This window comes from Siphateles boraxobius, unplaced genomic scaffold, assembly GCF_051911475.1.
Source record: "Siphateles boraxobius isolate OS27281-9 unplaced genomic scaffold, OSU_SipBor_1 61, whole genome shotgun sequence".
Lineage (NCBI taxonomy): Eukaryota > Metazoa > Chordata > Actinopteri > Cypriniformes > Leuciscidae > Siphateles > Siphateles boraxobius.
In genome coordinates, this window is record NW_027509188.1 from 13,211,238 (window position 1) to 13,237,804 (window position 26,567).

The 26,567-nt window shown below is 42.3% G+C and overlaps 1 protein-coding gene and 1 pseudogene across 2 annotated transcripts in view; one reads left to right on the forward strand and one right to left on the reverse strand.

Moving 5' to 3' along the window:
* Positions 1–26,567, reverse strand: part of LOC143718563 (uncharacterized) — a 185,629-nt pseudogene that overhangs the window by 91,470 nt on the left and 67,592 nt on the right. The window lies entirely within an intron of this gene.
* Positions 8,641–11,936, forward strand: LOC143718300 (uncharacterized). The gene is made up of 2 exons (XM_077209355.1): positions 8,641–8,977; positions 10,217–11,936. The coding sequence occupies exons 1-2, from the start codon at positions 8,696–8,698 to the stop codon at positions 11,735–11,737; spliced, it is 1,803 nt and encodes a 600-aa protein (XP_077065470.1). The 5' UTR covers positions 8,641–8,695; the 3' UTR covers positions 11,738–11,936.

Sequence of the window (26,567 nt, forward strand, 5' to 3'; positions counted from 1 at the left end):
TGGAACATGACCTAAAGATAAAGACGAGTTAATAATATTGAGAAGAGGCTCTTCCACTACAGGTAACACTTCTTTCAGTAGTTTAGTGGGTATTGGATCTAAAAAACATGTTGTTGGTTTAGATGCAATGATAAGTTTATTTAGCTCTTCCTGTCCTATAGTTGTAAAGCGGTGTAGTTGTTCTAGAGGGGCGATAATTGAGGCTGAATCATAAGACACCATAAAAGATTGTACATTTAAAATTGTGTTTCTGATGCTTTCTATTTTCTCATTGAAGAAATTCATAAAATCATTACTACTATACTGTAACGGAATATTGTGCTCTGGTGATGTCTGTTTATTTGTTAGTCTAGCCACGGTGTTAAATAAAAACCTTGGATTATTTTGGTTATTTTCTATTAGTTTGTGGAGATGCTCAGCCCTGGCTGCTTTTAGAGCCTTTTTATAACGTGACATACTGTCTTTCCACGCGATTCTAAAGACCTCTAAGTTAGTTTGTTTCCATTTACGCTCTAAGTTACGAGTTTCTCTCTTGATTGCATGCGTAGCACTGTTGTACCATGGTGCTTTAGTTTTCTCTCTAACCTTTTTTAATCTAATTGGTGCAACAATTTCTAATGTACTAGAGAAAATGGTGCTCAAACTGCTAGTCATTTCCTCTAGTTCATCTGTTTGTTTGGGTTCACTGAGCAGCTGAGATAGATCAGGTAAGCTATTTGAGAATCTATCTATAGTGGTTGGAAGGATTGTTCTGCCTGGTCGATAACGTGGCGCAACATGACAAATTTCAGCAGTACGTATTATGCAAGTTATCATGTAATGATCAGTGACATCATCACTTTGCGATACAATATCTATATTGGTTGGATTGGTTCCATATGATATAATTAAATCGAGTGTATGATTAAGACGATGGATAGTCAGATGGTGTGTAACGTCTTGGAGATGTTGTCCGACAGAACAGCCGCTCCGATTCTGCTGGGGTGCAGGCCATCAGCACGGTAGAGCCTAGGTCGCTCCAGGAACAGATTCCAATTATTTACAAAGAGCAGTGCAACCCATATAGAATATGCTGTCACTAAAGGGTTAACTAGTCGAGTGTCAAATTACATGATACCAGTAGAGGGCGGGCAAGCACTGTTTTTTACATTCGTCATTGGGGATTCTCCTTTGTATCAAGCTGAATCAGAAAAAAGCTCTTGTTCACGTGGCGAAAATAGATCGACAAACAGTAACATCTAGTCAATTCTAATCAGGAGTTGTGTGGATAAGATAATCTTTTACTAGTAACCCGAGGACTGCATTGTGGGAGACATTTTTTTCTTGTTGTTTTTTACCATGTTTTTGTCACAGTGTCTGGTTTATGTTCCCTGGTGTCCACTAGAGGTCCTCTTTCCTCACGGTGTCATTCACTTTTGGAACTGCATTCCCCACAATCCTTGTCTGCTCTCATCACTGTTCAATGCACTCAGCTGTTCCCCATCATGATTGTCTTGTTCTGTGTATAAATACCCTGCCAGTTCACGTCACTTCTGCCGTTCCAGAGACTGTTCCTGTTATGTCTGCGATCCCACAAGGCCTGACGGCGCCACCCAAGCGTCTCGCCCTGATGGCGCCACCCAAGCGTCTCGCCCTGACGGCGCCACCCAAGCGTCTCGCCCTGACGGCACCACCCAAGCGTCTCGCCATGACGGCGCCACCCAAGCTTCTCGCTCTGACGGCGCAACCCAAACGGCCTGCCCTGACGGCGTCACTCAAGCGTCTTGCCCTGACGGCACCACCCAGACGCCTTGCCTTGCCAGCTCCGCCCGAGCTGCTCGCCAGCGCTCTCTCAGAGCCTTCACCGCTGGTTCCCTCCAGCCCAGAGCCTTCACCGCTGGTCCCATCCAGCCCAGAGCCTTCACCGCTGGTCCCGTCCAGCCCAGAGCCTTCACCGCTGGTCCCGTCCAGCCCAGAGCCTTCACCGCTGGTCCCGTCCAGCCCAGAGCCTTCACCGCTGGTCCCGTCCAGCCTGTCCTGGCCCTGGCCGCCCGATGGGTCGTCTGCTTCGCCCTGGCCGCCCGATGGGTCGTCTGCTTCGCCCTGGCCACCCGATGGGTCGTCTGCTTCGCCCTGGCCACCCGATAGGTCGTCTGCTTCGCCTTGGCCGCCCGATGGGTCGTCTACTTTGCCCTGGCCGCCAGATGAACTGTCTGCTTCGCCCTCGTCGCCGGCTAAGTCGTTATTTCCCGTTTTTGTTCCCCTGCATAGACCTGGCCCACCATCCCTCCCCCTGATCCTCCGCCATTCCACCTCCCTCCTGAACTCTTGTGTTGTGTGTTAGTTGTCTTGGAGCGTCTGGTAGCCGCTCCGTAGAGGGGAGGTCATGTCACAGTGTCTGGTTTATGTTCCCTGGTGTCCACTAGAGGTCCTCTTTCCCCACGGTGTCATTCACTTTTGGAACTGCATTCCCCACAATCCTTGTCTGCGCTCATCGCTGTTCATTGCACTCAGCTGTTCCCCATCATGATTGTCTTGTTCTGTGTATAAATACCCTGCCTGTTTTGTGTTTGTTACGGAGTCCTTGTTATTCGTCACACCACTTCGGAGTTCTTGTTTCTTGCCTGTTCTTGTTTTGTTTCTCGTGTATTTTATGTTTGGATTGCCTTATGGATTTAGACCCTTGCCTGGACTGGTTTTTGTGAGTACGGATTACCCTTAATAAATACTGCTATTGGATCCCTGTTTCCTGTGTGTGGTATCGTGAAAGTTTTCTGCCGAAACCTCCGGGGAGTTTTCTGTTGTCTCAATGTGCTCATTAGCTTGCCATATTGCTAGCTAACAAGAGGTGATGTTATCAGTGAACAATATTAGGTTTTAAGATCTCATGCTATTATAATAAAACCAATCGGAGTGACATGAGACTCGAGAGTATTGTAGGATGTTTATATTGCACTTAGCTCATAATGTGTGAATTTTGTGTTTTGTTAAACTGAGCATTCAGCTAAGTACTGGGTTCTAAATGTGTTTAACTGAAGTAAAATGACTAATGGGGAAATAATGCATTAATTGCAGGTTGTTTAATAGTTTAACAGCATACAGTTCATTATATGTCATGATTGAAAAATGCATTAAATCCTGTAAGGAACATTTATTTAGGAAATAAATGCTATTGTTTAATTTTGTACTATGTTTTGGCTTTGCCAATGTGAACTATGGTCTCTATTCAAACAGACTTGTATGAAGCATAGTCGTAGAGTGATTTGAACAGTTCTCTTATAATCATAGTTAATGGTTTTAAATGTGTAGCTGGTTTATTGGAAAAAAAGTAAATTAGTAAATTACCATATATGGAAAGGAGATATAAAGAATTATAATTGTTTTTATCTATTCTGTACTGCTATGTACAGATTGGTTTTTATCCTGGATTCAGTTTGGTTTCAAACCATACCGACTTCGATGGCGAGCCTGTCCCAGTGAGTGACATTCTACAGAAGGAACGTTTGGACACAATGTGGCCAGCTGTGTCGGATTCTCTTCTGCGGAGTGACTGAACTGATTCGTATCCAGACCTCAGATATTGGATTCCATGGATTTCAGATGAGGAAACTTGAATGTGTTTTGGTTTACTACCCGGGTAGAGTGATTTTCTATTTTACCAAGGACAATTTATTTTGTTTTCCTATTTTTTTCCAAATGAAAGAGCTCTATTTTATTTTGGGTATTTTCTAATGTAATAGAAAATAATTATGTGAATAGTGTGTTGCACAGTGATTGCGTAATAAACCTGCCAGCTGTTCTGTTTCCAAAAAATGTTAAGTCTCCTTGTGAGTCTTGTCAATTACTGCTCAGAGCCTAGGTAATAGATATATAGCTATCATTCTAATTTAGGTTAGAGGTGCTACAGCAGTTTCTGTTCATTACACAATGACATTAACCATTCATTTAGTGCAAATAATCTACTGAAACTTTCCTGTCCTTGTCGGTACGTGGGAAGCGGTCCAGACACGATGATCGTTGCTTCAGGCGATGTGCTGCGTACCGCCTTGATCAGGCTCCTGTAGTCCTTGCCACAGCCTGATGTTGTTCACTCCCGCATGCAACACAACAGCTCCGACGCGCTTGTCACCGTTCAGGATCTCGGTAACATGTGCAGCGACATCTAGAACACGAGCTTTAGGAAAGCAGTGAGTGCGCACCTTACCTTTACCTGAGGTAGCACGGACATGACGGACAATGGAACTGCCGATGATCACGGCGTCGTCGCGTTTCGACTCGCGAAGAGGGGAGAAGCGGTTCCGGATGGGGATCTTGAAGACCGGGAGGGGCGGAGAGGTTCTTGCTCTGGTCCTGGCTCGTGTCTTCCGCTGTGGGATCATCCAGGGTCCATGGTGTTGTGTCGGTGCCGGAGTGAATGTAGCCATGGATAATCGCGTCCTGGGTGCTTGCGTCCTGTGCAGAGAAGCACACGGAGTAGACGAGGTCGGAGTCAAAAAGTCACTAACCCTTGACTTGTGAGCATCGGTGCGTGATGTTTCAAGCGCTGATCGCCGATCTCGCAGCTCGGCTTGCCTCTCTAGCAGACCACGGATCTGCTTCTCCACGGACTCCAGCTCCAACAGCACCGAATGCAGCTCAAATGTGTCCTCACCTGCACTCAGAGGTAACGTTAGACACACATCCGATATATTCGCCATTATAACAGATGAACAGTAAATTAGTAGTGATACTACCAATATCACTACTAATTTAGGACTTAAATCCTGGATATAACCCGTATGCTTTCAGTGAAATGGTTGTAAATGAGACATCGATAGGCCACGCGTGCAATGCTAGCGGGCTAAAGGCTAGTAGCAGAGCTTCCACCGCTGATCCCGTCCAGCACAGAGCCTTCCCCGCTGGTCCCGTCCAGGACAGAGCCTTCCCCGCTGGTCCCGTCCAGCACAGAGCCTTCCCCGCTGGTCCCGTCCAGCACAGAGCCTCCACCGCTGGTCCCGTCCAGCACAGAGCCTTCCCCGCTGGTCCCGTCCAGCACAGAGCCTTCCCCAGCTGGTCCCGTCCAGCACAGAGCCCTCACCGCTGGTCCCGTCCAGCACAGAGCTTCCTTCGCTGCTGGTCCCGTCCAGCCCAGAGCTTCCTTCGCCGCTGGTCCCGTCCAGCCCAGAGCTTCCTTCGCCGCTGGTCCCGTCCAGCACAGAGCCCTCACTGCTGGTCCCGTCCAGCACAGAGCCCTCACCGCTGGTCCCGTCCAGCACAGAGCTTCCTTCGCCGCTGGTCCCGTCCAGCACAGAGCTTCCTTCACTGCTGGTCCCGTCCAGCACAGAGCTTCCTTCACTGCTGGTCCCTTCCAGCACAGAGCTTCCTTCGTCGCTGGTCCCATCCAGCCCAGAGCTTCCTTCGCCGCTGGTCCCGTCCAGCCCAGAGCTTCCTTCGCCGCTGGTCCCGTCCAGCCCAGAGCTTCCTTCGCCGCTGGTCCCGTCCAGCCCAGAGCTTCCTTCGCCGCTGGTCCCGTCCAGCACAGAGCTTCCTTCACTGCTGGTCCCTTCCAGCACAGAGCTTCCTTCGCCGCTGGTCCCGTCCAGCCCAGAGCTTCCTTCGCCGCTGGTCCCGTCCAGCCCTGAGCTTCCTTCGCCGCTGGTCCAGTTTAGCCCAGATCTTCACGTCACGGCTGCAAAGCCAGTCTTCGAGCCAGAGCCAGTCTTTGAGCCAGAGCCAGTCTTCGAACCAGAGCCAGTCTTCGAGCCAGAGCCAGTCTTCGAACCAGAGTTAGTCTTCGAGCAAGCGCCTCGAGGCCGTTGATCCTGCGCCAGAGGCCGTTGATCCTGCGCCAGAGGCCGTTGATCCTGCGCCAGAGCCCACTGATTCTGCGCCAGAGGCCACTGATCCTGTGCCAGAGCCAGTCCAGCTGGTCCCGCCCACGTCTGCTGATCCAGAGACTGTTCCCGTCCCTGAGCCGGTGTTTGTTCCTGTGCACCAAGAACCAATCTTTGTTCTTTGATTTTGGGGGGGCACAGTATACCTGCTAGGGGGGCCGTGGCGGTCTCTCAGACGAGGTTCCCAGTGTCACCGCCGTGGCCACCCAAAGGGTCAGCTCCGCCATGGCCACCCGAAGGGTCCTCACCGCCATGGCCACCCGAAGGGTCCTCACCGCCCTGGACGCCCGAGAGTCCGACAGCTCCGCCCTGGACGCCCGAGGGTCCGACCGCTCCGCCCTGGACGCCCAAGGGTCCGACAGCTCCGCCCTGGACGCCCGAGGGTCCGACAGCTCCGCCCTGGATGCCCGAGGGTCCGACAGCTCCACCCTGGACGCTCGAGGGTCCTATAGCTCCGCCCTGGACGCCCGATGGTCAGACTGCTCCGCCCTGGACGCCCGAGGGTCCGACTGCTCCGCCCTGGACGCCCGAGCGTCCGACTGCTCCGCCCTGGACGCCCGAGGGTCCGACCGCTCCGCCCTGGACGCCCGAGGGTCCGACCGCTCCGCCCTGAACGCCCGAGGGTTCGACAGCTCCGCCCTGCACGCCCGAGGGTCCAGCAGCTCCACCGTGGCCACACCCGCTGCCTGTTCCGCCCTGGTCCCACGAGCTGCCAGCTCTGCCCAGGAGGCTTCCCGTCCTGTTCAACCACGCCCTATCAATGAACTGTGATTGCTTGATATCAACTAACCTGAAGAGGACCTGCTCACCTGTAATCTGCCCCGCACATTGTGCTCCTCACCGAATCTGCACCTGAACTTTGAATACTCACCTTTGCACTTGTGTCTCTTTAAATAAAACTGTGTTTGGATTCACTTACCTCTGTCTCTGTGGCTGTATCCTGACAATAAGTAGCGATCTCAAAGCAATCCGATTGTTTTTTTTATAAGGAATAGTATCGAAGATATCTTCACATGCTGTAAAAATAGAAAATGCTTTGTTTATAAATGAGTGTAAAGAAGAAAATCAAGGATTATGAATCAATTCGACGGAGCTCCCAAACACAAACCGCGTGCCACAAGTGCCAAAACGGTATTTATTGTTTGAATTTTGTAATCAAATTGATATCAACAGTAACCTTCTCTGTCTTGTCTGTCAGTGTCAGTGTCCTCTTTGCTTTGTGATTTTTCTCTGCATGAGATAATGGATGTGTGGCGTGAGAGTGTGTAAAAAGTGACAATTGCGTGTCTCTCACAGTGAATTTGTGAGAGTTGGCACCCCTGCAAATTCAGTTTGTAAATGTTTTTGGCGGGTGTGCTATGTGCTGCTGCGATCTTGTTCATTTGTCATGTTGTTTGTGTATCTCTCTCTATGGCAAGCGCTGTTCAGAACTACAGGAGCCCAGACGGGAGCGTCGGCAGATGTTATCGAGAAAGCCGATTTTCATTCAAACAAATCAACATAAACTACACATTTAAGTTAATCGATCAAATCGATTTATTGCCCAGCCCTATACAAAGGATCTGTATGATTAATCCATGACTTACAATTTTTAAGATAACTTGATACAACACATTTGTAAATTGTTAGCATACCTCTAATTAATCATTTATGAATGTCACCATTTGGTCTTGTCTTGGTCACGTTTTGGTTTGTTCATGTCATGTTCCATGTCTGTAAAGCCTGGTTCACACGGGACGATTTAAAAATTGTTGGCTGATTTTCCAAACCTGAGAGACCCCACACACGGCGATAAAAAATCACTGGTCTAACAGTTTCGGTCCTACAGTGTGTGGTGCACAGCCACACGGCAAAATCAACACATCACACACAAACCGATTTGACTCCCGAGCATTCCCAGGTCAGACGGAAAATCTCTAAAAATCCCTCGAGATCAAACGTGATTATCCTGCCGTGTGAACCAGGCTTTATGTGATCCTGCCATGTGTCTTGTCATTGGTTAATCGTCTGTTCATTGTTCACAGGTGTCCCTTGTCTTGTCATTAGTCTGTGTATTTAAGCCCTCATGTTTGCCATGTGTCTTTGTCAAGTTTTGTTACTTGTAACCTCTGTTGGGTGAGTTCATGTTTTTTTTTTGAGTTCCATGCCATGTTATGCTTGTTTTTGTTATTGAAATAAAGCTGCACTTGGGTTCTCAAACTTGCCATCAGTGGATCCCGTTACAATGAATCATTAGTAACTTATAAATGACTTATACCTGAATTAGCAAAACATTCGTAAAATGTTCATTAAATGTAATGTGATAAAATCCTGTCATTTATTAATCATTTATGAATCTATAGTCATGTTTGGTAAATAATTAGTTAATAACAACCTAATAATTTATCAATTGTTGTTTTATGTCTTAAAATGTCTTATTATAGATGAACATTATTATAAAGTGTTAATTATTTCTCTAATGTCCAGGGCTTCCCACTCACTAGTGAGAGAAACACACTGAGCGATCATGGAGCAAGAGAACACAAAGATGCTTAAAAAAACCTGCTCCTCACTCCAGATGCAGAAGTGAAACATTCATTAGAAAACTGAAGTGGAAATTGCAAACACTGCACTTATACTGTGCAATAGTAGAATAAATGCCCTATTTGCTTTATTTTAAATCAAGGTTTCTGTACACGTGACAGTTCTATAACAGTCTGATTCGCATGATGAAGTGAAGGTCCCATCATTTCTTCTCATTTGTTAATTTCAGTCACACCCTCAACAGCATCACTGACTCTGTGCACTTAAAGCAGCTGTGCCTCTGGTGTCGCTGCTCTATAACACGAGACCAGCATAACACCATGTTTGTTCTGGGTCTGCTCACCTGTATTGCGCTGAGAGCATTCAGTGCTCAGGCAGAAGTGGTTAATAGCTTTATTGAATGTAAAGAATTTTTTTTCAAAGACACAGAACCAGGAGGAATTGATCAGAATGCCAGGAAAATCTGTCAGAAGTATGAAGACGGAGGCTCTTATTACGCAACGCTGTACTCAGTTCCTCACAGGATTCCTCTCTACAGCGCCTACACATTTAAATGCTCGAGCGACAGTGGAAGCTCAAACACCTGGCATGTTGAGCCACAGGTAACTATGTGCTTCACTGTCTAACAATAGACTTTCATTAGCAGTTTAAAGGCACACTGTGGAGGAATTCCGTTTTTGTCAAACAGCGACCCCTTAAGTCTCTGTGGAGTACTTGTATTTAACGTTACTGTCGTAAATACCACTCACCAGAGATGTTTCTGCACTCACGGCCTGATCCCCTCCCCCTGTATATCGGTACCTGCTCAGTAGGATGGAAGCTGTAACCAGTGGAAATAAGACGTGGCCCCTTTAAGAGCTGCGCGCGCTCTGTTGAACTGTCAGCAGCCTGTATTGTATGCGCGCATCGAACACCCCATGTATGCGGGTTATTTCTGTTTGATTCTCATTCTTATCCTATTTTTGTTTATCAAGTAACGCTGTGGACGGTAGAACGTGTGACAGACAGTTACACAAGTTCGATTGGGGAATAAAGTGCAAGTTGTGAGATGCCAATTGCCTCTGTGAGTCTGTCTGGCCTCTGTAATAGCTTCATCTGTGAGCTATCCCTATTTTTCCTCCTGACACAACGCATTACAAAGCGTCTGACATCGAACAGGCACAGATAGCCTCCGAAGATGTCTACTAGTCCATCAACAAGAACGCCAGGTCAGCATCGCTTTTGCATCCATTGCTAATTTTTAGCTCTCGCCAACGAGTGAAAGCCTGGCCGAGTGAGACTCTTGTCCGGTTCCTCACGCGGTCAGTTTCTCGTTTTCTTTTCCTTGACTCTTCCGACTGCGTTTTCTTTGTCGACTCTGCAAAGATTCAATTCTGAAATGCACGCTTTGTTGATGTATGTGACGTCGTGCCGTAAAGCAAGTCGTGATTCTCGCGAGATTTGCCGGGGCCGCTCCTCTCAAACTTACATAGCTGTTTTTTCCAGCGGCGCCCCCCCCCCCACCCCCCCCACCCCCCCCCCCCCGCCAAGCTTTACTACCAGGATGATTCGCCCTACTATGAGTTTGTTTACCACCAAAATTACTTTGAAGCTGTTATATAAAGGTACAATTCCTCCACAGTGTGCCTTTAAGCTCTGCATTCCACAGGAAGCAGTTCAGTTAATTAACTTATGGGTCTCCATCCTGATTTGTCATTGCAAATGATATGTACATTTACATTAATTCATTTAGCAGACACTTTTATCCAAAGTGACTTATGAATATAATAAATTAGATACCATCAAATCACTTTTATAAGCAATAAAACATTAAACCATCTAACATAATATTTATTTTGTAGATTTCCTATCCTAATTCCGTAATTGAAAATATGGTCCTTGAGAAAGACTTGAGCAGCTATGGTCTTAAGGAAGACGTTATTAAAAAATATCAGGCCATGAGCAGCGACTACATTGACACTGGATATGATCGTGGACACCTGAACCCCAACAGCTTCAATTGTGCAGAAGGCCGTACGGCAACATATACACTGACCAATGCAGCACCTATGGACGCATGTTTCAACCGTATCCACTGGAAGGACTGGGAAAAGGATTTGAAGAAGTTTTTGAAACAACAGCTTGAAAGTGATGATGATGAAGAGTCTACAGACACAACAATCTACATTGTTACAGGTACGGTACCTGCTGTGGATCTACGGATACCACAAAAGGATAAAAGGGTGACGGTGCCCTCTCACATCTGGACGGCTGTCTGTTATAAACACCTCAGTGATGACAGAAAGTCTTTCTCCTTCAGCTTTATGGGGGAAAACCGGCCAGCAGAGCCTGACATAAGCATCATGTTAGTCTCAAACCTGAATGATCGGCTCAGTGAACTCTACAGTGAGCTCTCGGGAACTTCTCAGTCAGTTAAGATTTTTGTGGATGATTGTTTTGAAGACAATAATAAATTAAACAAGGTTCAGACAGCATTTAAGAAATTAATTGATCTACCAAGGAATAAAGGAGTCCAAGTAACCTCGGATGCGCAGAACACACTTGGTACACTGAAAAGGACCATCGGTAGTGACCGCCTATCCTCTACAAGCAATGTCAAGGTGAAGAAGGTGAAAGCAGAATTAGTCTTTGACAGTATTAACACTTTTTCAACTATGGTGGAGGAAATGAAGAGTTTAGATGAAAGTGCTTGTCTTATAATTAATCCCAAACTACTAAGTAAATGTATGCCTGGTGATCTCAGGAAAAGGGAGGTATCCGAAGGGTCAGATGCGGTTGAATGCCTGTTGGTCCCAGAGAAGCAGAAGACTGCAGCTGATGGATCGCAGTGCTTGAGCATCTCAGACTCTAATGACGGCTGTAAATGTAACCTAGCAGATCATACCAAGCCCTGCTGCTCCTCTCCCTGCCTCTACCAGCACAAACTCAAGGGCTACTGGTGTAACTCAGGCCAGACGCTGATAGAGTGCTCACCGCGGTATTCACTCGTCACGGCTTATGGACAGAGGTGCAGGGATGATCACCCCTGCGCCACATATGGTGAAGCCTACTACTGGTGTAACACCGTCTCTGGCAGCTGGGATTACTGCAGTCCTCCTCTCTGGAGAAGTAAAGCTATAAACGGGAAGCACTGCCACAGCAACCATGCCTGTGCCAAATATGGTTCAGGAAAGCTGTGGTGCTACACGGATGACCAAGGCAGTTATGACAAGTGCTGTACTTCTGATGACTGCTTCTCTGCTGAGAACGGCCAAACCTGCAGGTCTGATCACCCCTGTGGCAAACATGGTCAAGACTACCTGTGGTGCTACACGGATGATAAAGACAACTGGGATTATTGTTGCACAGATTGTAGCCAGTAAAACATTTACAATGTTTATTACAATTAATACTAGAGGATGGCTTTGCAAAGTTGATTGTTATTGTACTTGGAGCACTTATTAACCTACAAAATTAATTCTCTCATATGTGCTTCTGAAATTAACAGCAGTTTAACCTGTTTTTTCCCCTGATGATATGTCTGCAAAAACAAGAAGCTCAATAAAAATATCCATGAATCTATTATACGTTTGCAAATTCTTACACAAAGTAGTATACTTTATTTTCAGTGAAAACAAATCTCTATGAGTGTAGACTCTCATAAACATAAACACACTAATACATAATCTACACAAACCTTAAAGAACAATGATGTGAATTTTTCCAAAATGTATCAATGATCAGATTACCAGAGGCACAGCTACAATCACCTCACACTCCTCAATAGAAACACCAGGCTTGATATTCAGCCCAATTCATGTTAATTCACGTCACATTTATTTGTATTGCGCTTTACACAATACTTTCAAAATAGAAGTTTTATTGTAAAAATTATACTTTATTGTCTATAATGTCTCTAAAGTCCAGTTTCATCAGGAACTTGACTGATAGTAATGCCACAATGCTTTTGTACGGAGGAAGTAGTTCTCTAAGTTACACAACTGCGGCACCAGATGGTAGTATAGAACTGAATATATAACTGAAGGGGTATATATCCAGCTTACTGTATTAGTGTCATAATGGCCCAGGTTGCACATGTCTGGGACAGAGGGAAGACCCTGAGTGAAGTGTTCTTTGTGATCACTATCATTTGTGCAGTGTTGTGTGCGTCATTGACAAGTAACTTGTAACCGTTAAGTGCTTGAATCATTAGGAATATTAAGCCTGAAAGTGTATCTGTTATCGTTACATGTTCTTACTACTAGATGCGTGACTCATCAGCAGAGGTTGAAGTAGCGAATTACAACTATCCACGTTACTGTAATTAAAGTTTTTTCAGGTACTTGTTCTTTTAAATCTGTAATCTCATACTTAAGCACAAATTAAGCTAAATAATCTACTGCGTTGCTTTGGAAAATCACAGTTCGTTACTGAGTACGCCTACAATCTAAATTCATGTTTTGATCGTAAACGGACCAATCAAAGCCCTGATATCTGGCCTGTAAAAGGTTTGAAGAGCTGATGATGATAGCTGATCACACAGTGAAGGAGCTCAGAGTCATTTATGGACTGAATGTTTGGAGAAACAAACCACACGGTAGTGTTTTCAAAAATATCTATATTTTGATACATTGGTCCTGAAATATCTGACACGGTTCCAATCCTCATATTCTGTAGTATCCGTACACCGATACCAGCAGCGCGTTCTCACTCTGTCATCTCCGGCAGTGAGTTGGACACGTACCCGCCTCCTGGGTCCATGTACCTTCAGATAATTCGTTTTTTCAGAGTTCAGAGTATTTTTTTTTCCAGATTAATTACACATGTCTAGTGCAACTATGTTGTTTTGTTTCATCAATACAGCTTATACTTTTTTCTTGATATACCCCGAAAAAATTAGAGTGAATTGTGACAACATGCCCCATAGGTGGAGATTATAACATGACCATATGACATCTTAAAATGTTATCCGATTTAATCAAAAAAATATACAAGACAAACTCAAATATTTTCTTAATAAAATACAATTATTAACTTTTTCATTTAAAATAATGGCATTTTTTTATAAATAAAAATACATTATTTTTTGTGTTTGACAATGAACACACTGGAAAGCACCGCTATACAACATAGTTCAAGAAATAATAATAATTAATCATTTATGAACATTGACTCTCAGTCTTTCACCTTTTTTATCATGATTTCTCAATAGAATTAATAAAAGTATAGCATAGAATAGCATAGTTCTGATAGGGGCTCATTGTAACGCAGTGTGACAACATGCCCCGCCTGAGCAACTGGGATTTGAACCCTGCAAGTGTCTTCTGCTAGTTAGATCAGCATTAAAGAACTATCTCACCTGTTACATAACATATTGGAGATTAAAAAAAATATCAGATTTTTCTAATTTAAAATAAACATAAAAAATAGAGATGAAAAATTAACATACCCTAGGTGAGAAATTTACTTTTGCTATGGTTAAGTAAATGTTCAGTCATATCTATCTTCCAAAGATATCTGAATTTTGACACATTTTTTTCTCTATATAGTGTTGATATGGCAACTAGTAAATACACTAAGTTTTGTCATGCTAGTGTGACGACCTCTGCTGTTGGTCTTGAGCATTGCAGTCTGGTACCTGAGCCCACTAATTGCCTCAATTTGCAGTCAACTGAAAACACCTGTGACCGTGCCTTAGAAGCTTAAGAGATCACCAACTGAGCCAAGGGAGAGGGAAATTTGGTTTTGGACTTTGCTTTTGGACTTTGCTTTGGTGTTTGCTTGTGTTGTATTTTGTTGTTTTTTGCATTTCAGAATCAGAATCAGAATCAGAATCAGAAAGAGCTTTATTGCCACGTGTGCTTGCACACACAAGGAATTTGTTTTGGTATTGAGGCTTCCAGTGGACTATACAAATACAAATACAACATGAAACATATTTTTTTTTTTCCTTTTTTTTACCATTTACCTTTCAACTTCAACATTACACTTTCAACCCTGCATCTTGCTTTACACACTGATCTTGCTGATGAATACAGAAACACTCTTACTTTCTTTAATTGTTTTCATTTTATTATTTAGTTTTGTCTTATCATTTGTAATTAAATAAACATTATTTTTGAGCTTATAATCTGGTTTACGTGTGTCCCTTGTTTTTGTTGCTTCCCTTGAGCCATGAGCGGAAGTACTTAAAACAAGGGTGTTACAACTAACCCCACATTAGTGTGTGCCCCACTCTCTAATATCACTCAAAACAATGTTTTAATTTTTTCTGCCTGCTAAACTTCTACTTGCTACTCGCAGCATAGGCGCATAGATTGGTGATTTATTCCTGAATGAATCCGAGTCTTTGAACAAATCGGTTGAGTAAGTGATTCACCAGCAATGCAGCCTTTTATAAATGAATCAGTGTTTCGAGCGAACCGATTGAATAAAATGACTCATTCAATAACACAGTGACTTGCTGCCACCTACTGGCGATATTTCATAATTGTTTTATCTTGTATTTTATTTCATATTTCTGTATTCAAAACGTTGTTTAAAAATGAAATTGCATTATCTCATTGCATTATGCATTTGCTGTGTAAATTCACTTACTAACCTCTCTAAGCAGCATTAAATTGGGTAAAGCATCTAAAAGCAACTTCAGATGCTGCTTCTATGCCACCACTGCAGCGCAAGATGCCTTTGGTTGAAACAGCATATACATGCACTGTTTACAAAGGCAGGGCCTGCCATCTTCTCTTTTTGCCTTGTTGTTTCTGATTGCACTTTAACCCCAAGGGGGAAATCCAGATCAAATGAGTTCTGGAAACGGAAAGAGTCTAGCTGGCTGTGTGCAGGCCGCCACGCTACGGTTTCGAAAAATTATTTAAAAACTCGAAGAGTCTGTTGGTTTATTTGTATAGTTTGCATAGTAATTACAGTAATTACGTTCCTGTGTATTTTGCGTGAATGAGGATTGGTGTTTGGACAGATATTGTGTTTTGCGGTAGTATGTCATACAGAACCGTTGCCACTGACCGCTTTAACGTCCGCAGTGGGTCTTGACAGTCTTATCAAACGGGTTGGCGTGTATGGTCGGGTTGTGGAGAGATTGTGAGATTGTGGTTAGGTCTCAGCAGCAAGAGGGAAGCAGAGGTCAGTAAGCTGGGCTGAGTTGAGTGGGGGACGGAGGGGGGTGACTCTGGGACGCCAGAGTCACTGTCGAGCCCTCTTGAGGTGTCGTGGGCTAGTCGACGAAACACTGAGGACGGAAGGTGCCCACTTGAGACCCTAGAGATGTCCCCTACTCCGCTCAATCCAGAGGGTTGTCATGAGGGGACCGCACTGTGGTTGCAGCCGTTGTGTGTGCAAATACACTGCAGCTATTAACACCAGAGATTCACATCACCAGATGGAAAGAAGCGTAAATGGATGGAGAAGCATAGGTTACTGTAAAGCTACGTCTTAGTTGGTGCTTATCTTGGCGAGTACAAGCCGAGTACAAATCAGCATGAAGTTTTAACATCTACTCTCGTGTAATGGAAATCATTTATATATAAAAAAATACTCTTCTACTCTTATTATATATATATATATATATATATATATATATATATATATATATATATATATATATATATAATGTCTACCCTTGAATCGATTCTGCGGTGCACTACAATGTAGCTTTTCCATTCTCTCCGTGCTGTCCAGTGCGTTGCGCAGGTTCGACATACAGATTGTGTGTATTTGGAACACCGCCTGAAATTTAGTGTATGCACGTAGGCTATGGGTAAGTTATGAGATGCCACTTAAATAATTATTTAATATGATAAATTTGTGTTTCACGGGTTGCAAATTAAAGTCGGTAACACAGAATAAAGCTCTGTCTAGCCACGGTTTGTATCGAGCCATTTATTAGTCTGACTGTTTGATGAGAAAGAGTTTGATTAAATGTAGTTGCAATAAACTCTGTAATAATCCATACAACTGTTGATGTCTATTATTCTGTTGTGTGGAGATGAACTGATGACGGCAAGGCTTGATCTCTGGTTGACCAATCAGCGGAAAGTGGCGTTTCAACCCATGTAGAGATCGAATATTAAAGTTGTTTATTAATTTTGGTTTAATTGTTTTTCCATTTGGCGGATTAGGACAAAGTGTGATGAAAACAAAGATAAAAATATGAGAAAACGTCGCAAGATTTCGTCGGAAAAATTGAATATGTGATAAATGAGCGGTTTCTTAATTTTTCCATTTAAAAGTCAAAAACAAGAAAACCTCCCTCTCCCTTATAACCCTAGCGACCTCCGCATCCTGGTAAATTCTTTGTACAAGAAGGTCATCATTTGCGAAAAACACAAAATCACACCACTGCATTCCAGTGATAAGCAGCTGGCCTTGCACCTGCCAATGGTAGCTGTGACCTGGCTTCAGGCGCAAGGCACCACTCTGCATGTGCAGGTACCCGCAGTCCACATAGCTCTTCACGTTGGGGCACTTCACCTCCACCAGCCCGAACGGTGGTGCCTCCGTCGGATCAAAAACAACACCATCTGGAGAGGATCCGACCCAGGGAGCATCTGGATGGATGACAAATCCTGATGGCCAGTAGTTGACATTTTTAATGTGGGGAATTTATGTCAGGAATATTCCTGAATAGCTACTGGTTCCAGTGCTAGTCCCCTCTTCATCAAGGCTGTCTGAACCCCACCTTTGTGGATACGTTCTGCAAGGTTCTCTGCAGAGCTGTGACCTCGGACATGACACACCTCCCGGAACCTCATCTTCCTCAGGCTGTACCAGTCTGTTCCCTCGTGGACATCTCGATGGATCTTGCCATGTCGAAAGTGATGTTAAGCGACATTACATTTAGGTGTTGTTGGTGAGTGCACACAAAGGAACATGTGGTTGGGTCCAGCCTGTGACCATCTAACGGCAGGGGTGGTGGAGGGGGTGCGCCTGGGTGCTGGTATGAAATAGGGCTGCCTTCTTGAATCGACGAGGGGAACATCACTACTTATGGAGAGTGTGGTAATTAGCGAAGCAAGGTCTGCAGTGAAGTCCTGGTATGCCTCGTCGACCTTCAGGACATCTGGGTCTGGCAAGTCCCCCCGCACTGCTTTGTAGCGCTTGCACCTTTGAAAACAGTTAAAGGTGCAATGTGTAAAAAATGTGAGTATCTATTAACAGAAATGCAATATGACATCCATAACTATGTGTTCAGTGGTGTATAAAGAACTTACTTAATAAACCGTAATGTTTTTATTACCTTAGAATGAGACATTTATATCTACATAGGTGCGGGAATCCCCTTCTATGAAGGTCGACATATTGTGACGTCATGTTTCTACCGTAGCCGACAGCGTTGGATAGTTGGATTGTTTCATGTAACTTAGTTCTTCTCCCTCGCTGTGTTATGGCTTTGCTATGTGGGGATAAATGTGCTGGTTACGTTCGTGAGACAGCTGATTAGTAGGCTACTCTTGTCATTGACCGTAAAACAGTTACAGGAATCACCAACCCGTCGATCTTGGAAGCATTTTAAGTCGATCGAGTTTCCAAAATCAGAGAAAAAAAGCCTATTGTGTGTAAAAAGTGGTGTCTACATTTCCCCCCACATAGCAAACCCATAATACAGCGAGGGAGAAGAACCACATGAAACTATGCAACTATATATTGTTTCTAACAGGGTAGTAAAAGTTTAGCTGGCTAATATGAGCTGTTACTGTGGCTGAGCTGGTTAAAGCGTTAAGCCTTGTTTAAACTCGACGTGTCCGCATGAGCCCAAAGGTGCGCGCGGCAAAAATGGCATGATTGTAACAGCGCGCGCGCCTCCACATCCCCTAGACACCATTTGCTACACACAATAGGCTTTTTTTCTCTGATTTTGAAAACTCTTCGCGATCGACTTAAAATGCTTCCAAGATCGACTTGTCGACCGCGATCGACGGGTTGCTGATCTCTGTAACGTTACTGTTTTACGGTCAATGACAAGAGTACTAATCAGCTGTCTCACGAACGTAACCAGCACATTTATCCCCACATAGCAAAGCCATAACACAGCGAGGGAGAAGAACTAAGTTACATGAAACAATCCAACTACATATTTTACACCACTGACAAGGGAAAAGTCACTACTCACGGTGTTTATGGCTAGCTTCTAGCTTTCTGCTGCTGATCTTTCAAGGTAGTGAGGAAACGCGCTCTGTAGCGCTGTTTGTTCGCGTTCGGCTACAGTAGAAACATGACGTCACAATATGTTGACCTCCATAGAAGGGAGGTATATCTACCATGTAGATATAAATGTCTCATTCTAAGGTAATAAAAAGTAAGTGCCATACGGTAGTGCCATAAGTAAGTTCTTTATACACCACTGAAAACATAGTTATGGATGTCATATTGCATTTTTGTTAATAGATACTAAAAATTTTTACACATTGCACCTTTAACTAAAAAACGTTAAAAAACAATTGATAATTCGGTAACACTTTAGAAAACGGTTCCTTCGTTAATGAATAACTACACAAGAACCAATGAGTAACACAATATTAACAATCTAGTAACTATTATTAACTAACAAGAAACTCTGATTAACGAACTAGTAAGTAATAGTGCACAGATGAAAGTGGTAGTTCACTATTAACTAATCAATAACTACTATTTTTTAATGCTTCCCAGAGAACTACTGAAAAAGTTTATTAACAATTCAATAACTACTATATTTTTTATGCTTCCCAGAGAACTACTGAAAAATATCATAATTCATACAAAACTAATCAATAACTAATGCAGGATTAAATGACTAGCACTACATTAACATTTGAACTGCTACTGTAAACGAATACACAAGGTTGTTTACATTAGCAATATGTAATAGCACAGCAGACTGTTAATAATTGGCCTATGCTGTCTATTTATCAACTGAATAATTTTAAAGAAATGGATTTTTAAATGCAGTAGTCTGGACCTTACTTGTCCTGTGGCCAATTTTCCGGCATTCCTCTGGACTGACATTGAATCACTAGAGTCACGGTGACGACTGGAACATATTGAGGCATCAGCCATCCAAATACCATATAGAGTGAATTTATTATTTAACTTACCTCACAATAAAATATGTTTTTATGTATGTCTCCAAGCTCATATATACTATATATGTGTGTGTGTATGTTTTGAGTGAGAAGATTCTACACTTTATTGGCTTTTCATTAGTAACTACTGTAAGAATCATGGGAACAAACTAGTAATGACTCAAGTGTTACTACATATTTCTATGGGAATTATTAATTATTTGGATCCGTATTCTAAAGTGAAGATCATGGGAACTAGCTAGTAATGATTCAAGTGTTACTATACTTCTAAAGAAATTTTCTAAAAGTATACTAAAGTTCACCAAAAATCTCAAACGCTTGAAATTACTTTTGTGTTTGGTTGCACAAATCATGACTAGATCATGTAGTAACACTTGAGTCATTACTAGTTAGTTCCCATGATCTTCACTTTAGAATACGGATCCGAATAATTAGTAATTCCCATAGAAGTATGAAGTACTTTCATCTGTGCGCTATTACTTCCTAATTCGTTAATCAGAGTTTCTTTTAAGTTAATAGTAGTTACTAGTTTGTTAATAAACTTTTTCAGTAGTTCTCTGGGAAGCATTAAAAAAATAGTAGTTATTGATTAGTTAATAGTGAACTACCACTTTCATCTGTGCACTATTACTTACTAGTTCGTTAATCAGAGTTTCTTGTTAGTTAATAATAGTTACTAGATTGTTAATATTGTGTTACTCATTGGTTCTTGTGTAGTTATTCATTAACGAAGGAACCGTATTCTAAAGTGTTACCGATAATTCTACAAAATCTAAAATTTCTACAGGAAAACTGACCTAAATGTTAGCTACATAGCTCCTGCTAGCTAGTTAGCAATACCACACAATGTGAATGTTTTGCTGTCAATTTCAAACTTACCTTCATATTTGTCAATAAAACTTGAATGGTACATCTTGTACCCCTTTTCCTGTTTACTCCGGGGGGCAGAGCATCCCTTTCGGACGAGTCTGTGGATGTCTGATAGGGTTAGCTTGGGCAGATCTTGGAGACATCTGGTGTAAAACATCGCCATCTTACCGGAAGTATTGACCCACACACTCAAGGGGGCGGAAGTAGAACGGAAGTAAAGTTTTGCACCGAGCGAATATTATGAAGCTGCAGACTCGGAGCCTGCAGTTACAGTCCCCCACCCAGAGTCCCGCATTCTCAGACCCCTCGTTTTTCCAGACAGCGCCTCCTGCTGTTCGGAAGATTGTGTAACACCCTTATCCAAATGCCATTGAAAACAATTGGATGCAATATTACGGTCTCTTTATTAAGTTTTAAGTAAACCAAATAAATATTTGCATTCCCTGCTTAATGCATGTGCCAAAAAAACTCAATGTGTTCTCTGACTAACAAATTACCCAGTAGTTATTTTTTGAGCGTGGGTGTAATTGAAAGAAAATTACTGATGGAACTAAGGGATACAATTACAGATTGAACTATCTTCTGAAAAATATTATGGGATATTATATTGCTACAATGTTTTTTTAATTCAAAATCCATTTTTTCTTTCAGTTCAACCTATAATGGTCTAATTAACATTATACCATGCTAACATTACAGAACCTGTTTATTGATATTCTGAATGCGAAACAAAACTCAAATAAGAATAGACAAAACACCAATAATAAACAATTCTGTACTTTAACGATCACCTAAACATCATCTTGCTGTAAACAGGACAAAGCAAAGAAAAAAGGAAGCAGGGTATCTGCAGGTTTCTGAGAGTTAGATTTAAGACCTTTTTAATACCATGCAGAATGAAATTTAAGACCAATTTCATTTCAACAAATTTGCAAACAGCAGACAATACCACCAATTTCCATCCTTAACACACATTGTTTATTGACATATTGAAAGCGTGAAAGAACAATAAATTGCAAAACTGTGCAAAGACTGACTTTATTAGGCAGAACATAGACAGCCTACAAAGATTTCAAACAAACTGCACAGCAGTAACATGCGGCATGTACACTGCATGCCATGAACCTGAACATTGGGTTTTTACTCTATAGATCTCACTTCTTTGCCCTTTGTATCCAACTCTGTCTCAATTTGCTGTAATTCATTTGTTTTTTCTTTATATCGCTTCCTCAGTGTGTTGGATTTTGTAATGAGCTTTTCCATAAGCTTCTTCTGCAAGCTGGTCAGCATCCTTCTGCAGGCTCGTAGATACCTGGACCAGAATTCTCTTCTTTTCAGAATTCTCTTCTCATAATATTTACACAAGCCAGTTTTTACATTTAAAAGCATATGTCATAACTTGATTTAATACACTTTGATAGAACTGAACTATTCTTTCCTACCAGCAGAGACACCTCCTGACAACTGTTGGGCTTGCAAAAACCTCTGCTCCAGTTTTGTCGTACTGCTCTTGCACCAGTCAGGGTCACACATCATCATGCTGGGGTCCAAACAGGCCACCTGCCTCACTACAGGATACTTTAATGGGCTCTTTTCCTGTACTTTCTGGATGATGGTACACATCACCTTGACACTCATAAACTCCAGGGCTGTGAGTTCACCTATCTTTTTCTGTTTCTGTAGTTCCTGATAGGAGGATGTAAACAACCTATTATAACCTATTATAAAATCAAGCTTTCAGCTGAATCCATCAAAATTACAATTTTAGGTGAAAGAATACCTTAAGGAGTGATTCTGCACCCAATCCCATGTTTACTTCCTTTACATTGACCCAGCTCTGTTTGTCACTGACATCAAGCCTGACCAGCTGCAGTGAACTGATATCCTTTTATCCTTGAGAAAAATCTACTTTTTGCTGTCAACAATCTTCAACTGCAGGCTACTCCAGCTTTGAGCTGCAACTCTTTGAGGTAAAGCTTTCGGAAACTTTTTTCTGTGCGGTGGTCTATCGGCCACCAAAATTCAACAAAGACTTTGTTCGGGACTTTGCAGACTTTGTATCGGGTGTCACTCTTAAATATGACCACTTTTTGATTGTTGGCGATTTCAATATACATGTGTGTTGTGAGAACAGACCTCTGGTCAAAGACTTTATGAATGTAATTGACTCTTTCAACCTTATGCAGTCTGTTCGGGAGCCCACGCATGAAAAGGGTCATATTTTGGATCTTGTGCTGTCATATGGGCTGGACATACAGATAACTGAGATCGGCCACACACTTTTATCTGACCATTTACCTGTTTTATTTTCCATCTCTGTGCCTGCTCCCTCTCTAAGCGCAGCTCCTCTGCGCCGTCTTCGTGTTTTTAATTCTGGAACTCCACAGTTGTTTTGTGCTATTTTTAAAGACTCTTTTTTATATTCTTTGGATGATCTTAATGACCGCAGTGTGGATGAATGCATAGCAATGTTTGATTCTTTCTGTACTAAGATTTTAGATTCGATTGCACCCATGACTTTAAAGCGCATAAAGCCTCAGAAGGAGCCCTGGCTGAATGAGTCCACTCGTACGCTCAGGCGCACATGTAGACAGGCGGAGAGAAAATGGAAAAAGGACAATCTTCAAATTTCTAGGGAACTCCTTCAGGACAGTCTTATTAATTATCAGCAGGCTGTAAAAACTGCAAAAATTGATTATTTCTCCTCACTGGTGTCAAAAAATGCTCATAAGCCTCAGGTTCTTTTTAATGTATTTGATTCACTGGTGAACTGTGGTGATGCTGTCTGTTTGGAGCCTTCTTCTAGTTTGTGTGAGGCTTTTCTGCAGTTTTTTACAGACAAGATTTCTGCTATTAGAATCCCACTATCTCGGTCTGCTCAGGTCCCCTCAGCTCCTATAGCAAGCACAGCTGTCTTTGACAGCTTTGAACCGGTCACCCCTACTGAACTGAATGAGATAGTTGCACATTTACGCCCTGCTAACTGTCAAACGGATAGTATTCCATCATGTCTGTTTAAGGAGGTCTTCTGTTCAGTGGAGTCTTTTATTTTGAAATTTATTAATTTGTGTCTTAGTTCTGGCTGCGTTCCATCTTCTTTTAAACATGCCATAGTTCAGCCTCTCCTGAAGAAGAAGAACTTAGACCCTTTGGTTTTGTCTAATTTTAGACCCATTTCTAAGCTTCCTTTTATTTCAAAGGTTTTGGAAAGAGTTGTGTTAATGCAGGTCCAAGAATTTTTAAAAACAGCTGATGTTTACGAACAGTTTCAGTCTGGTTTTAGGTCTCGTCACAGTACGGAGACTGCTCTATTAAAAGTTTTTAATGATCTGTTCTTACACCTTGATACTGGCAACTGTGCCATTTTAATTCTGCTTGATTTGACTGCAGCCTTCGACACAGTTGATCATAAAATTCTTCTGTGGCGCTTAGAGCACTGTGTTGGCTTAAAAGGCACTGTCCTAAAGTGGTTTGAGTCGTACTTAACAGACAGATCAATCTCAGTACAAATGGGACAGTTTTCATCCTCAGTGGCCCCTCTGACCTGTGGGGTACCACAGGGGTCAGTTCTGGGTCCACTCCTATTTACCCTGTATATGCTACCATTGGGATTAATTTTCAGGAAGCATGGCATCTCCTTCCACTGCTTCGCTGATGATGTGCAGGTGTATCTTCCGCTAAAGGTTCCAGCTAAAGAATCTTTGCAGGCCGTGATAAACTGCATGAGCGATATTAAGAAATGGATGGACCTAAACTTTTTAAAACTTAATGAGAATAAAACGGAGGTTGTCTTGTTTGGTCGTCCAGAGTTGGTTCAGGTTCTTACCAGTGCCCTTGGCCAACTAGCACCTAACTTAAGATCCCATGCCAGGAATCTTGGAGTGATTGTTGATAGTGCTTTTAAACTGGATAAGCAGGTCAGTGCTGTGGTTAAGGCTAGCTTTTTTCAGCTTAGACTGATAGCTAAAGTCAAACCGTATCTGAGACAGGCTGACCTAGAAAAAGTCATTCATGCTTTTATTACCTCACGCCTGGATTACTGTAACTCCTTGTATACAGGCATTGGGAAGTCTGAGCTTTATCGTCTGCAGCTTGTACAGAATGCAGCAGCTCGTCTTTTAAGTGGCAGGAAGAAGCGGGAGCACATTACTCCTGTGCTCTCATCCCTTCACTGGCTTCCAGTAAAGTATCGGATTGATTTTAAGGTTATTCTATTTGTTTTTAAATGTATCAATGGGTTAGCCCCAGAGTACCTTACAGACCTTGTCACGTTGCATAGGCCCTCCAGAGACCTTCGTTCAGCCAGTCTGATGGTCCTGGAGGTTCCTAGATCGAAACGGAGATCCAGTGGTGATCGAGCTTTTTCAGTGGCAGGTCCCACTCTCTGGAACTCACTGCCTGTATCTGTGCGGACTGCTAGTAGCTTGTCCACTTTTAAATCATTGCTGAAGACTCATTTGTTTGAAGTAGCTTTTGGCACAGGGGAGCTGCCTTGATGAATGTTATATTCTATGTGTACTTTTATTTTTAGCATTTGTTATCTTATTGTGTTTTTATTGTATCAGTCTGTGAATAATATCTTTGTGTTTTTATTGTGAAGTACTTTGGTAGGCCTTGGCCTTGGAAATGTGTTATATAAATAAATGTGACATTGACATTGACATTGACATTGACATTGAGTACCTCTTTCTTGACAAAACGCCTCAGCATACTCTGCCAAAAGACACACAAAGAATGTTACCCAAATATTTAATGTCATTTATTTCAATTTAATTAATTGACATTCAACATAAAAATACTATTGTAATATACTATTGTAACAAGTATTGTCCTTTTTGTTTGCTTAATCCCCTTGTCCCTTAAGCTATGCGAACTTCCATAAGATTGCAATTAAAATTATCAGATTAATTATTAGCATTATCAGAGTAGAGTGCAGTAATAGAATTACCTTCATCAGCTCAGCCAAGTCTTTGGCCAGGAACGGAATCATTGGTACATCTGTTTGATAGAAGGTAAGAAAAGGACTGAAGGTCCTTGTGATAGCCATGTAGAAATGTAGCTATGCCAGAATAAGAGGGTCTTTTTCAGCATCTTCAAGAGTGTCATACGATGATGTTCCCGGATTCGTTAGCTTCTTTTTCCTGACTGTGTCCATGTCCATGTACATGGCCACTGATGGCCAGAATTCCAAAGCTCTCTCCACGACTGGTAGATTTTCGAGCCACCTGTGTCCACAGAACGGAAGTGGAAATTTTTTGCATTTGGTTAGAGCAGTGAAATCCTCCCTCCTAGCTGGTGTATTGTGGAAGAGTATGTGCAAGGCCCCCAGAACCTTCTCCAGCTTCCACACGGAGAAGCCATGTTTGCAGGCGTTATGTAGGGTGTGGAGGCCACAGCTCCCCACCACAATTAGCTGTGTGCCACCAAACTGCTCACGATGCTCTCGTTGCACTATTTCTAAAAACTTCCAATTGACATTCGGTCCATCCATAGAAACAGATAGAAGCTTTTGCAAGTCTAGCTGCAGTGCACATTCCTACAAACAAAAGTTAAAACAATAAATGAGATCAAAGTTTGGCATATTGGTATGCCAATATTCCATAGCTGCATTTATTTGATCAAAAATAGAAGAAGAAAAAAACAGTAATATAATTACAATTTAAAACAATGGTTTTCTATTTTAATATACTTCAAAATAAAATGTATTTCTGTGATGGCAAAGCTGAATTTTCAGCATCCTTACTCCAGTCTTCAGAGTCACATGATCCTTTAGTCACATGATTCTAATATGATGATTTGATACTCTGTCATTAATAATGTTGGAAACAGTTGTGCTACTTAATATTTTTTGGAACCTGTGATACTTTTTTCATGATTCATGATTGATAAATAAAAAGTTAAAAAGAACAGCATTTTTTTTCAAAATAGAAATCTCTTCTAACAATATAAATCGTTTAATCAAATTAACACATCCTAGCTGAATAATATATTAATTTCTCTTCCAACAAAAAGAGGGGGAAAAAATATGGGCCCCAAACTTTTGAACGGTACTGGATACTGTTACAAAAGATTTATATTATAAATAAACGCTGTTCCTTTTTCACTTTTTATTAATCACAGAATCCTGACAGTATCACAGGTTATACAATATATTGCAGCACAACTGTTTCTAACATTAATAATAAATCATCATATTATAGTGATTTCTGAAGGATCATGTGACAATGAAGACTGGAGTAATGATGCTGAAAATTCAGCTCTGATCACA

Bases quoted from the DNA above. Each gene is read 5' to 3' on its own strand.
- LOC143718300 (XM_077209355.1), top strand. From the start codon at position 8,696: ATGTTTGTTCTGGGTCTGCTCACCTGTATTGCGCTGAGAGCATTCAGT. The intron at 8,978-10,216 runs GTAACTATGTGC...TTTATTTTGTAG, and splicing joins CCTGGCATGTTGAGCCACAG to ATTTCCTATCCTAATTCCGT.